Source organism: Plasmodium yoelii (assembly GCF_900002385.2).
Source record: "Plasmodium yoelii strain 17X genome assembly, chromosome: 8".
In the NCBI taxonomy this organism is placed as follows: domain Eukaryota; phylum Apicomplexa; class Aconoidasida; order Haemosporida; family Plasmodiidae; genus Plasmodium; species Plasmodium yoelii.
The window spans coordinates 414,586-427,514 of record NC_036180.2 but is presented as its reverse complement, the minus strand read 5'-3'; the positions used below and the strand labels follow the sequence as shown (position 1 = coordinate 427,514).

Here is a 12,929-nt window from a genome sequence, read left to right as displayed (position 1 = left end):
TTTTTGAATTACATTATCTATAACTAAAAAATAACGGAAACGTGCATATATCCACAATTTATTTTTTATTCATAATATTTATAATTAAAAAAAAAAGTAAAAACATACATAAATTAATAATATATATTTTTATACATTACACATGTGTATAGAAACACATATAACATACATAATTAGTCCATTTGGATAATTCTAATTTGCTTGCTTTTAATTATCAAAATAATTTTAGGAAAATTTTAAGAAATATGTATATATATTTATCTATATTTTTTTTACTTGGTCTATATTTTTTTATTTATTTTTTTTGTTCACTATATATATTAAATGTTAAACGTATATGCAATTTTAGTGATAAGTTTTTATTATGCTAATTCTTTAGATCATAACAATAGAATATTTTGGGCACATGTCTTATTAACAAAGAAATGTTTTTTGGTATGTCATGTGAAAATCTTAAGTCACAAATAGTAGGTATCTACAATAATAAAAGGGCAATGCTTATTATAAATTTTTTTTTTCGTTTTTTATTTGATCTGTTGTATCCACACACGTATATATAATAAAATAAGTCATAAGCACACATATATATATATACATATATATACGCGTATATTGTGTGCAAAAATTTTCTACCATGCTGAACGGACTACAAAAGTTATCAAAAAAGTTGATAGATTGGATATCAGTAAAAATAAAAGGGAAAAATAATGAGAACCGGATTTATTTAATCTCTAATTTTGAAATAAATAAAGAAGATCATGAGTTGTATTTAAAAAATGCCCAAAAAAAATTGGAAGAAGAACAATTAAATATTGATATAATACATGGAATAAAACATCGAAATGAGATCAGGACGGCTAAATATAAAATATACACTTTTTTACCTCTTATTGTTTTTTTCCAATTTTTAAGATTAGGTAATTTATATTTTTTATCGATATCGGCGTTACAACTAATACCTGAAATAACAGATTCAAAAGGAATGCCCACATATTTGATTCCATTAGTTTTTATAATAGTTGTATCTATGATTAAAGAATTTTTTGAAGATTGGCAAAGACATAAATCGGATAATGAAGAAAATTCTAAAAAAACAATGGTTTTTGAAAATGGAATTTTAAAAGAAAAAAAATGGGCAGACATAAAAGATGGTGATGTAGTTAAAATATTTGCATATGAATATTTCCCTGCTGATTTAATTCTATTAAATTGCTCAAATAAAAAAGGTATAGTTAATATTGAAACAAAAAATGTAGATGGGGAATCTAATGTGAAGCACAAATATTGCTTATCGGATATATCCAAATATTTTAATCATGATAAATATGCAGGATATTGCAGAGTTGAATTAATAAGTGAAAGACCCAATGATGATATTTTCGATTATAGTGGGCATATTATATTACCTCCATTACAGTTCAAAAATAAAAATGGGGATTTGGTTCGATTTTATGACAAGCAAAATAGTATCAATAGAGAAAATCAAAATGACGACATGGAAACCCAAAAAGAAAGCCCCAATACTAATGTTACAATGGAAAAAGGAGAATTTCATATAAATGATAAAATACAAAACGAAAAAAAATATGAAACAACTCACATGAAAGCGAAAAAGGAGAATAACAAAAATGGCGAACAAATTGAAGAAGGAGAAAAGGAGAACAAAAATATAATTAATATAAATATAGACAATTTAGTATTAAGAGGTACATCACTTGTAAACACAAAATGGATATACGGATTAGTTATAAACACTGGAAATAGAACAAAATTAATGAGAAATGCGTCAACTAAATCACGAGAAAAATGGTCACGGCTTGAATTTGTATATGGCAATCATGTAATTGTATTAATCATGTGTCAAATATTTATTTCTTTTATTGTAGCTATAGGGGGAGTTTTATGGATGCGAAAACAAGGATATAATTTATGGTATTTAAATTTATATTACAATTCTGATAGTTTAAAAACATTTTTTATTACAATAGGTTCTATGATTCTTTTGTTTGGGTCATTTATACCAGTTGATTTATTACTGATATGGGAAGTAGTAAGATTATTACAAGGATATTTAATTAATTGGGATAACGATATGTGTAGTAAAAAAACAGGAAGGTATGCATTAAGTAAAGCTGGACAATTGTTAGAAGAAATGGGTAATGTAACTCACATATATTCAGATAAAACAGGAACATTAACACAAAATGTTATGCAATTACAAAATATTGGCTTAGGGAATAAGGGGGTATATGGATTTTATGATTTTAGTGATATTAAAGAAACCATTGTTGATAAAAAAAAAAAAGAAATAGTAAAAATAAATGAAAACAGGAAAATAAATAGATACGATAATGCTGAACATATTGATTCCATTGGTTTTCAATCTGAAGACAGTTCTAACACAAGCAAAAGTGAAAATGGCGACATTAATGATTCACATGCAATTAATAACTATTGTGAAGATGATAATAATAATAATTACCTTGATAAGAAAAAAGTATATATAAAAGAGCTAGAAAAAGAGAAAGATGATGAAAATTGGGTAATATCAAAAAATAAAATAAAGGGAGATCCACCACATAATAAAAGTATGTCTTATATGGTGGATCCATTGAATTGGTCGAGAACATCTATAAACCCTCATAAAATTAAAAGGAAACATATACGTTTAAATAGTTTATCTCATAACGAAACTATTACAAATATATATTCAGAAAAAGATTTTGTGAGAGGAGAAAATGAATTTGTTTTTTTTAATCGAATATTATTTGTTAATAAAATATATAGCATAAGAAAAGAGACAGAGGATCAAATTTATTTTTTGTTACTGGTTCTGAGTTTATGTCATAGTGCCATGATAAGAAATGTAGATATCGATGACATGGATATTGAAAGCAGCGATGATGATATGAGTATTGATAATGATGATGAAGATATCGAAGATGTCGATAAGAATAAAAAAAAAAAAAAAAATAATAGAAATGAAAAAATGAAAATATACGATAAAGAAACAAAAATTAATTATACGTACCTAACACCAACGCAACCACAATATGATGCAAGTTCACCTGATGAGCTTGCGTTAATTAGCACATCATTATATCTAGGATGCGAATTTATAAATAGACCAAATTTAAGAACTATTGAAATTGAACTAACATCATCTTTTGCTCAAAGATTTATTTTAGGGGAAAAATGCTATAATAATTTTATGAAAAAAAAAAGTTATTATGAAGATAATTTTGACACATATTTCCCAAATGCATACATAAATAAAGAAGGAAAAAAGGAATCTAAACTTGGTGAAAATCTTATGAAAAAAAATAATAACAATAATAATACCAACGCAAAAGATATTAGTAACAGTTTTCATATGTCTATACCGATTAGAAACATGTTTATATCTAATAAGGCGAATACTAAAGAACCCATTAAAAGTGAAGAAGAAAGAGAAAAAATGCTATATAAAAAAATTGTTCCAATTTTATCTTTTGAAATATTAGATGTTTTTCCTTTTGATAATGTTAGAAAAAGAATGTCATTAATTGTAAAAAATGAGAAAGATGAAATATTTATGTTAATAAAAGGTGCTGATACAAGTGTATTAAAATTAGCTTCAAAAAACCAAAACCATATTGTTGATCATGTAGAATATCAATTAAATGCGTTTGCTACATCTGGGCTTAGAACTTTAGTGTTAGGATATAAGCATTTGACGAAAGAAGAATTTAAAATAATGTATAATGACCATATAGAAAATAGAAAACAATCCGAGTTATTAAAAGATGATACATATTTACAAAATTTTTATGATGAATATGAAAATAATTTACTAATTATTGGGTGTACTGGTATTGATGATAAATTACAAGACGATGTTCCTCAAGTTATACAAGATCTACGAGATGCAGGTATAACTATATGTGTTTTAACTGGGGATAAATTAGAAACAGCAATAAATATAGGACATTCAATTAATATATTAAATAAACATACATATAATGCTGTGTTTACAGAAACAGATAGTAATATTTTATTAGAACAAATGAACACACATGAAAAAAATACCAATGCTGCAAATTTATTAAATGCTGATCATAGCACAAAGTGGTGGAATAGTGTTAATTGGGAGAATTTAAATTTAGATCTAAGATCCGAAACAATTTTAAATTTTATGAAAACGAATTTTTTTAATTCCGAAAAAAAAAATATAATCCCACACCAAACTATGGTTGATTTGAAAAATGATAAGCACCATTCTTCATCAGTATTAGCAAAACAAGAAAAAGTTTATAGCTCCTTTTTGGAATCTCGTGAATCATTGGGAAACGTTAAGAGCAGTTCTGAAAGTGTACGAATGTATAGAAAAATGGGAAAGAGTAATGATCATGATCTTGATAGTGAGAATCATGAGCTTGATAGTGATAATCCCTGTAAGCTCAAAGACAGAATGCACTATTCGCAATTTTCTATAACAATCACAGGGGAATCTCTTGATGTAATAATGAAAAATAAAATATTAAAAATAAAATTTTATACCTTGGCAAGAAGTGCATCTACTCTTATAGCTTGTAGAGTAACCCCTAAACAAAAATCATTATTTGTTAAGGAAAATTCAGCATTTAATCCAAGAGGAACATCATTAGCTATTGGAGATGGGGCTAATGATGTAGGTATGATTTTAATGGCAAATGTTGGCGTAGGTATAGCCGGAAAAGAAGGTTTACAAGCTGCTAGATCTTCTGATTTTACTATTAGTGAATTTAAATACTTAAAAAAATTATTATTTGTGCATGGTAGAGAATCGTTACGAAGGAATTCCTTTTTGGTATATTTTTGTATTTTTCGCAATGTTAGCTTTTGCTTATGTTCTATGATTTTAATATTTTGGACGGGATATAGTGCTACTGATGCTTGGAATCCATGGACAAAACAAATTATTAATATAGCATTTACTTCTTTACCTGTTATATTTTTTGTAGCTTTAGATAAGCAATTACCACATAATATATTATTAAATAATCCACTATTATATGAAACATCCCCATCTACTTTATGGCCTCTTTATGCTAATAAAAAGATTTACTATTATACGAGAAAAATAAAAAATTATTGTAAAAAATTTACGAATTTTTTTTTATTACCATTTAAATATATACCATATTTTCAAAAATATCTTGAAAAAATTAAATCATGGATTGGGAAAAGATCAAAACCTGAAAAGTTTCGTTCTTACGGTACTCATTTTTTATTGATTTACTTATTATTTGCAATTTGGCTAGCTGCTGTTGAAACAATTATTATATTGCATTTTTCTACGGGACAAGACCATTCTATATTTCACAATGATCGCAGTGTAGATGTAGATTTTAGCACATTTTCACAGATGTTATATACTCATCATATTATTGCCGTTAATGCAGTAGTAGCTTTAATGATAAATACATGGTTTGTCATATCTCATGTTGTTTTATGGTTTGAAATAATTGTAACACTATTATTTTGGTTTGTAATAAGTAATATAAAAGTTTTTCTGGATATTGTTGGAGCAGACGAATTACATGGGACTTTTGAAAAAGCACATTCATCTAGTAATTATTATATGTCTACAATTATATCTTTATATACATCTATGTTACCATTATTAATATTAATGACATATCAATTTATGAAGAAACCAACAATGGAACAAATTGTTCTCGAACAAATAAATATGGGAAAGTTTGAAGGACTAAGAAAGTGCCAAATTAAAAAATTAGCATATATTGATAGTCAAAGTAGTTCAAATTATTTTACTCATAAAGGTTTTGCATTTGCAGTAGAGGCAAAAGGGGCTTTTTGGGGATTAGTACAAAAAGCAATTTACAAAATTAAGATACCCATATCAATGGATGAAAATTCATTTCTTATGTTGAAAAAGAAAACATAATTTATGGTTATAAATTACTTGAATATCTTTATTGTTTTTTTATTATTCTTTCTCTCATCATTTATAATTTCATATGAAAATTTATATACATTACCCAAAAAAGCAAAATATGGAGCGTATAACAAAATGTTAATTAAATTAAGAATGTTTTACCCTTAAAAATAATAAAAAAATGCATAAGGTTGTAGAAAATATCAATAAAACATTTTTTTTTAAGGGTAAAAAGTTTGATACTATATCATTTATGTAGTATGTTTTTCTCATACTTATGCAGTTACACTGTTTATTAAAATATGCTTTTATTTTATGATTTATTTCACATCATTCCATCTATTATATGTTTCATTGCCATTTGTTTTACCTTACCATTTATGCTATTATTTTACCAGTTTTTCTTCTGTTAATATTTTTGTAGCACATAAGCATGTTGCTTAAATGTGCGTAGATATATGCACTATGTATTTGTTTTATTTTATTTTATTTTATTTTATTTTTCCTATTATAATCCTTTATATAGACATATAATTTTCGTTTATACTCATCAATAATTCATAATTTTTGTTACACTTGTTTTAATATTGTGCTTTTTTAATTACAAATTTCAAAAAACATAAATAAAATATTTTAACACATGAAAAAATGTCATAAAATGCGAAAGGAAAGTAAAAATAAAAGAACTATGGGGTAAAAATACAACGGGGTGGATGACCAAAATACGTAGAATATTACATAAATAAATATATATACATATTAATGATAAATGCAATAATAAGAAATATTTTAAGTTGTTGCCTTTTGGAATTCCCAAGTAGTGTTATCTAAAGGGCAAACTTGTCTTGCTTTAATCCATCGTGATATGCAATGCAAATGAAAAGCATGATTACACACACCCCAAGCAACGGTACAATTTTCTTTGTCAATTTTTTTATCCTTATCATTTATATGGTCGTTTAATTTAGCTTGACATTCTATACATAAATCCATTATATGGTTTCTACATATAGCGCAATTGTCCACACTGATATCCCAAGACCATGCCGCTACTGCTGACCATTTGTGAATTTTGAATATTTCTTTGTCCTCAGATCGTATATTATTAATCATTATAATTACTCTTCTTTCTCTTATCAAACTTATGAATTTATTTCCTTATCAATTTAGGATTCCCCTTTAGTCAGGTTTTATCACCTTATTTTTTTTATTATTTATTTTGGCGTATTTGTTATTATTCTTTATTATTTCACGATAGCGCTGAAAAAGTACCAAACAGGAAATTCTCATTCGTGTATTATTTTCCGTGAATTTTATAAAAAATAAGGAAATGACAATTAAAAAAATATAACAATAAAATTAAAATCAAGTGGAAACATGAAAAATAAAAAGGGTAAAACGCTATGTTAATTTAACTATTTTTTCAATTTTTTATACGCATACCTAAACCCATGAGATAATATCAATGCGTATTGCCGAATATTTATCTAAAAATATTCATTTTTTCTTCATATATTTATATATATATAATAAATATTTTTTAAAAAGGTAAATAAACGTTTGAAGAAGGCGATAATATTATATTTTCTTTTTTTTCACAATTTTTACACTTTTGCTTAAAAATAAGTATTGAAAGTCTTCCAAAACGCAAAATAGTAATCTGTATGTCAATATTTATTTTTTATAGATTATTATTATTATTAAAAATTACCATTTACATTAAAGAAACTTCGAATTAAAATATTATTTAAAGTACGAAACAAAAAATAGGGATATCATTTATATGGCGCGGCAGCTATCATATAACCCTAATATGGAAAATTTATAACTATTTAAATAATAATTGTAATAAAATGGCATGTAAATTAATAAAAAGGGATATAGTTGTATAAACAGTGCGGTAGCATGTATATATATATGTGTGTGTGTATGTGGAAACATAGATATGCACACATATATAGAGAGACGCACGTAAAAGAGTTATGGTATCAAATGCCCATTAAATGGAATAACATTGTATATCTTATTAATATTAAAATGAGGAAAATGGTGATATTCTACAAAGTTGACTATCTTATTAGTATTATATCTCAAAATATATGTAATAAAAGCAAATGAAATTAGCACCAAAATAAAAAATATAATTCCATTTTATATAGTATGTAGTAATAAGCAATAATTTATGGAGAATACTACATATATGTATAAAAATTTAATGTATTTTTATAAATTAAAAAAAAATGCAATATATAGCATGTTTTTTTGTCAATTTATCAACTACAAAAAAAGGAAAATAAATAGCAACTAAAAAGCATATAATACACATGTATGATTAAATTTAAGTATATATATATGAATGGGGAAACTGTGTATAAATATGAATTAATTACTAATTTAATAGTGTAGAAAAAATATAATTTTGGAAGAAAATGTTATAGCTCTATCTCTGCAGCTATTGATAAATGGTCGCTCGGGTTGAAAGGAGATACTATTCCTTTATATTGATCAAAAATATCCTTATCCACCCCCTTTAATACTCTTTTTACTTTAAGTTCAGGTGACAAAAAAATATAATCTAAAACATCAATAAAATTATTATTCCAATTTGTATATGGAATATCTACTTTTTTATAAGCGGAATATAAAGGTAAAAATTTTTTTCTGTTTAAATATGGTCCGTTAATTTTTTGGTCATTTGAATTATTGTCAATATTAAATAGAGTAGGATATTTATTTAAATCATCATATTCCTTTTTAAATAATTTACCATTTTCCCATAATTTTGAATTTTCCATAACATCATTACCTTGCAAGAATGAGAAGACTTCTGATTCGAAATTTGTATTAAAATCGCCATTTAATATAACATATATTTCTTTGTTTTTGTATTTGTCTTTATACTTGTTTTTTATTTTTTCTAAAATATGTAACATACAATAAACTTGTATTACTCTAATATGCTGAGCTAGGCTATGAAAATATAAATGGGTATTTGCAATAATAAATATATTTTGACTATTATTATGCATAAATATACCTATCTGATATACTGTTTTTATTTCATTTATAATTTCATCAAGATCATCTGATATTTTTATAAATGTATCATATATATTTTTTAATTCGGGATTTCTTATGACTGTATTAAATTCGCAATTTTCATATTCTATAAGACTAAATTTTTTTTTATTAACAAATAAGGAGCACCCATCATTTCCATGTGGGCTTTTTGGTTTATATGAAGAATAATAATTTTCATATAAGTATACACAAAATAAATTTGTATGTAAATATTCGCTAACTTCTTGCAAACTTATTATATCAAAGTCATGATTTATCTCGCTAATCAGTAAATGTGATCGATAATTCGTTTTTAAATAACAAGGATTTATATTTCTGAACATATATTCTGTTGCATATTTTGTATTTGTATATATAGGCGCAAGTATGTTGTATGATAATATACGGATTGTGTTTTTAGCATTATTATTATTATTATCATATTGATTGGATTGAACAAGAAAATCAGAATATCTTTGTTCTTTAATTTTAAGCTGCTCTTCAAATGGGTGGTACTTTACTTCGATTTCTTCAGTGACATGAAAAAAAATTGGTGTGTTTTTGTCATATATAACAAGTTGGATTCTTTTTGATATATCTTCGTTAGTTGGTTTGTAAAAAATATCACAAGAGTTTAAAATAGTTTCATCATTGGTATCAACCCAATAATAAGTATAATCTTCCATTTTCCCCAATGGTAAATGGACTGGTATAATTTGATGATTGGCATACACATCCATAGATACATATATTTTTTTTAAATCATATAAATTTTTATATATAGATATTTTATATTCATCTATAACTAAATAATTTAATTTATCAATAATATCCTTCAAAATACCGTTTTCATCAATTATATTATTTTCCTTATCATAAAATTTAACTGTAGTTGCGTTTCCCTTCTCTTTTCCTGATTTTACATTGTCGTCAATTATTTTATTGGCATTTTTATTTTGTATAGAATTTAATTGCTTATTTTGTTTTTGGTATAATTTGTTCAAATTTAATATTAATCTATTTTTTAACGAACTTAATGGCTCATCTTTTTTTCTCAAAAGCTTTAACTCTTTATAGTCAAAATATAGTTCTATGCTAAATTCGTTATTTTCTCTATCATCTATTTTTACGTAATTGCTATTTTTTCGCATTTCTTCTAATTCTTTTAAGGTGAAAATGTTATTTTTTTTAAGATCATTATTACAACCATTTCCAGATATGTTTTGTTTTATTTCACTTCCATCACAATTTGTATGAGTTCTTTGAATTTTATTTTCCTTTTCGTCGTTAAAATCTGCGATAAAATTTGCTTTCTTTTTTAGAATACAACTTTGTATTTTATCGTTGTTTTCGTTTGTATCGTTTGTTTCTTCATTTGACATTTCATTATTTCGGTTAGATCTATGTTTATCTTCATAATTGTCCATTTTATTCAAAAAAATCGAATTAAATGATCTAGTGGCACCCGGATAATTTTGGGAACACAATTTAAGTTTACTAAAATTATGATCAAAAAGAAACAATCTATTTCTTTTGATGTTAGTATTATTGTTATTTAATTTTAAAATATGAAAAGGGATTTCTTGTTGTCTATTGACAAAGTGACCAAAATTTTTTGACAATAAAAACAGGAGTTTTTTTTTTTTTTTTTTGACGTTTTTTTTATTCGTATTAAAAACTATATTATAATTGTTTATATAAAAATGTTTCGCTTTTTCTTGTATATTATTTAGTTTTATATTTAATACATATTTTATAGCTTTATTGTTATTACATATCAAGCAAAACATATTTTTTGTTTTTTCGAGCATAAAAAATGTCGCCACGAAAAACTTTAATAAATTCATCCATATCATCTATAATGTTATTGGTCCTCGATATATAACTAAGACACCATACCAGTTCACCATCAATAAGTTCATATATTCATGGATTTATGATTCCTATGATTTTATATGTATATGCCTATATATCTATATTATGGTTTACAATCGTGCATGAATTGCTTTTTTTCTATGTATTGCATATGGTGTTATATATATGAATTACGATAAGTAATGATATGCCTTTTCTTTAATACAAAAATTTGATATTTCAAATAAAATAATTATTTTTCGTATTATATACTTTTGTATAACTGATTTGAATAATTATAAAAATAATTCAAAATCGCTTTTATTTTTAAATTTATTCTTTGTCATTTTAAATAATTATGCCTGCAATTTGGAAAAAAGCGACACCACAGTATTATAATATTTAAATTAAAAAAATATAGTATAATCGATATTGGAAATAAACAGAAAAGGGCTTATTAATGCTCAATTATATATATATAATTTATAGGGTAAAAAATAGTAGAAGTTCATTATGTATATATGAATGCAGCACTTTCATAAAAATACATACAATGAATAAAAAAAAGTTAAAAGATAAATTTATTATTTATTATTTATTATTCACAATTTGTATAAAACGACTCTAAAATAAGGAAAAAATAATATAATAACCCCTGTTGTTATATAAAATAAAATAATGGAATAAAATAAAATGATTAATAGTATACTCTAAATGAAAAATAAATAAGTATAATAATAAAAATTGTATTTTTTGATGGAGAGGTAATTATTGCATATAAATTATTTATTTGATTTACTATTTATATAATAACATCAAAAAAAAATAAAAATGTCAACATTTGCAAGAAGAAGAATTATTCAAGACCTGAACAAAATAAACAAGGAACAAAATAGAAGTTTTGAAGCAGCTCCTTTTTCTGATAACATAATGTGTTGTCATTCAATTATAAGAGGGCCAGAAGATACAATATGGGAGTGTGGAATTTTTCATTTAATTATTAATTTTTCAGAGGAATATCCAGTTAGCCCTCCTAAGGTAAAATTTTTATCAAAAATGTTTCACCCCAATATATATACCGATGGAAATATTTGTTTAGATATACTACAAAATCAATGGAGTCCTATTTATGATATTACTTCATTGTTGACATCAATTCAATCTTTGTTAAATGACCCCAATACTGCTTCACCAGCAAATCCAGAAGCAGCCAAAATTTTTATGACAGACAAAGTATTATACAATAAGAGAGTCTTGGTATGATTGAAAAAAATAGAGAAAAAAAACATAATTCATATAAGAACACATACTTATATATATTTTTTTATTATATGATAACTATTTTGAATTATCTACTGGTTATTTGGAACCTATTTTCTAATTATTTTCATTTATGTTTTTTCTACAGATGTGCGTTGAAGATAGCTGGGAAATCCCCAAATTTAACACTAATGATTTTAATTAAGTATTTTTTTTCTTTTTTTTGTAAATTTGTCTCAAACCCAGTTGCATAAACGCATCTATGATATTCAAAATTAATCATACAGAAAAAGACAAATAAAAAAAAACAATCTTATAACGACAATAAAAAAAAATATCCCGAATTATGAGAATACATAATTTGATGATGACCTCATATTTTTTTGGAAAATAAAAAATATCCTTATTTACACACACACAAAAAAAAAGTGTGAAATATAATTCAACATACAAACATTATTTCTCACATAAGAGAAGGAAGGACATATATCCTTCAATTTATAATTCAGAAAAAAAAAACCTAAGAGCAAAAAAATACAAAATAAAAAATGTATTAACATATTTACGATATCTTAGTTCATCATGCATGCATGACTTTTTTTTTGTGTATCCTTTTGTGTTAATCACAAAAATATGATAAAGTATTCATTTTTTTTTGTAGATATATATTTTTTTTATGATTATATGGTTATTAAATGTTTTGTATAAAGAAAATTTAATTTAAAGAAATAATAAAAAAAAACATTAAAATGAAATATTACATTTTAAAATGTTGAAAAAATAAAAAATAATATTAGCAAAATGATTAAAAATCTCTGTCTAGAATAAGTTATTA

At 24.5% G+C, this 12,929-nt stretch overlaps 4 protein-coding genes across 4 annotated transcripts; 2 read left to right on the top strand and 2 right to left on the bottom strand.

Annotated features, from left to right (window-relative positions):
- Positions 1 to 634: 634 nt before the first annotated feature.
- On the top strand, positions 635 to 5,929 carry PY17X_0809500 (P-type ATPase; the record flags this gene model as incomplete). The annotated part of the gene is made up of 1 exon (XM_722974.1): positions 635 to 5,929. One exon carries the CDS (start codon positions 635 to 637, stop codon positions 5,927 to 5,929), a length of 5,295 nt encoding a protein of 1,764 aa, XP_728067.1.
- Positions 5,930 to 6,709: 780 nt separating this feature from the next.
- On the bottom strand, positions 6,710 to 7,033 carry PY17X_0809400 (uncharacterized protein; the record flags this gene model as incomplete). Its single annotated transcript, XM_722975.1, has 1 exon — positions 6,710 to 7,033. One exon carries the CDS (start codon positions 7,031 to 7,033, stop codon positions 6,710 to 6,712), a length of 324 nt encoding a protein of 107 aa, XP_728068.1.
- A 1,319-nt stretch (positions 7,034 to 8,352) lies between these two features.
- On the bottom strand, positions 8,353 to 10,836 carry PY17X_0809300 (endonuclease/exonuclease/phosphatase; the record flags this gene model as incomplete). The annotated part of the gene is made up of 1 exon (XM_722976.1): positions 8,353 to 10,836. The coding sequence occupies one exon, from the start codon at positions 10,834 to 10,836 to the stop codon at positions 8,353 to 8,355; it is 2,484 nt and encodes an 827-aa protein (XP_728069.1).
- An 829-nt stretch (positions 10,837 to 11,665) lies between these two features.
- PY17X_0809200 (ubiquitin-conjugating enzyme E2, putative) lies at positions 11,666 to 12,299 on the top strand (the record flags this gene model as incomplete). The annotated part of the gene is made up of 2 exons (XM_722977.1): positions 11,666 to 12,091; positions 12,243 to 12,299. The coding sequence occupies 2 exons, from the start codon at positions 11,666 to 11,668 to the stop codon at positions 12,297 to 12,299; spliced, it is 483 nt and encodes a 160-aa protein (XP_728070.1).
- Between the last annotated feature and the right edge of the window lie 630 nt (positions 12,300 to 12,929).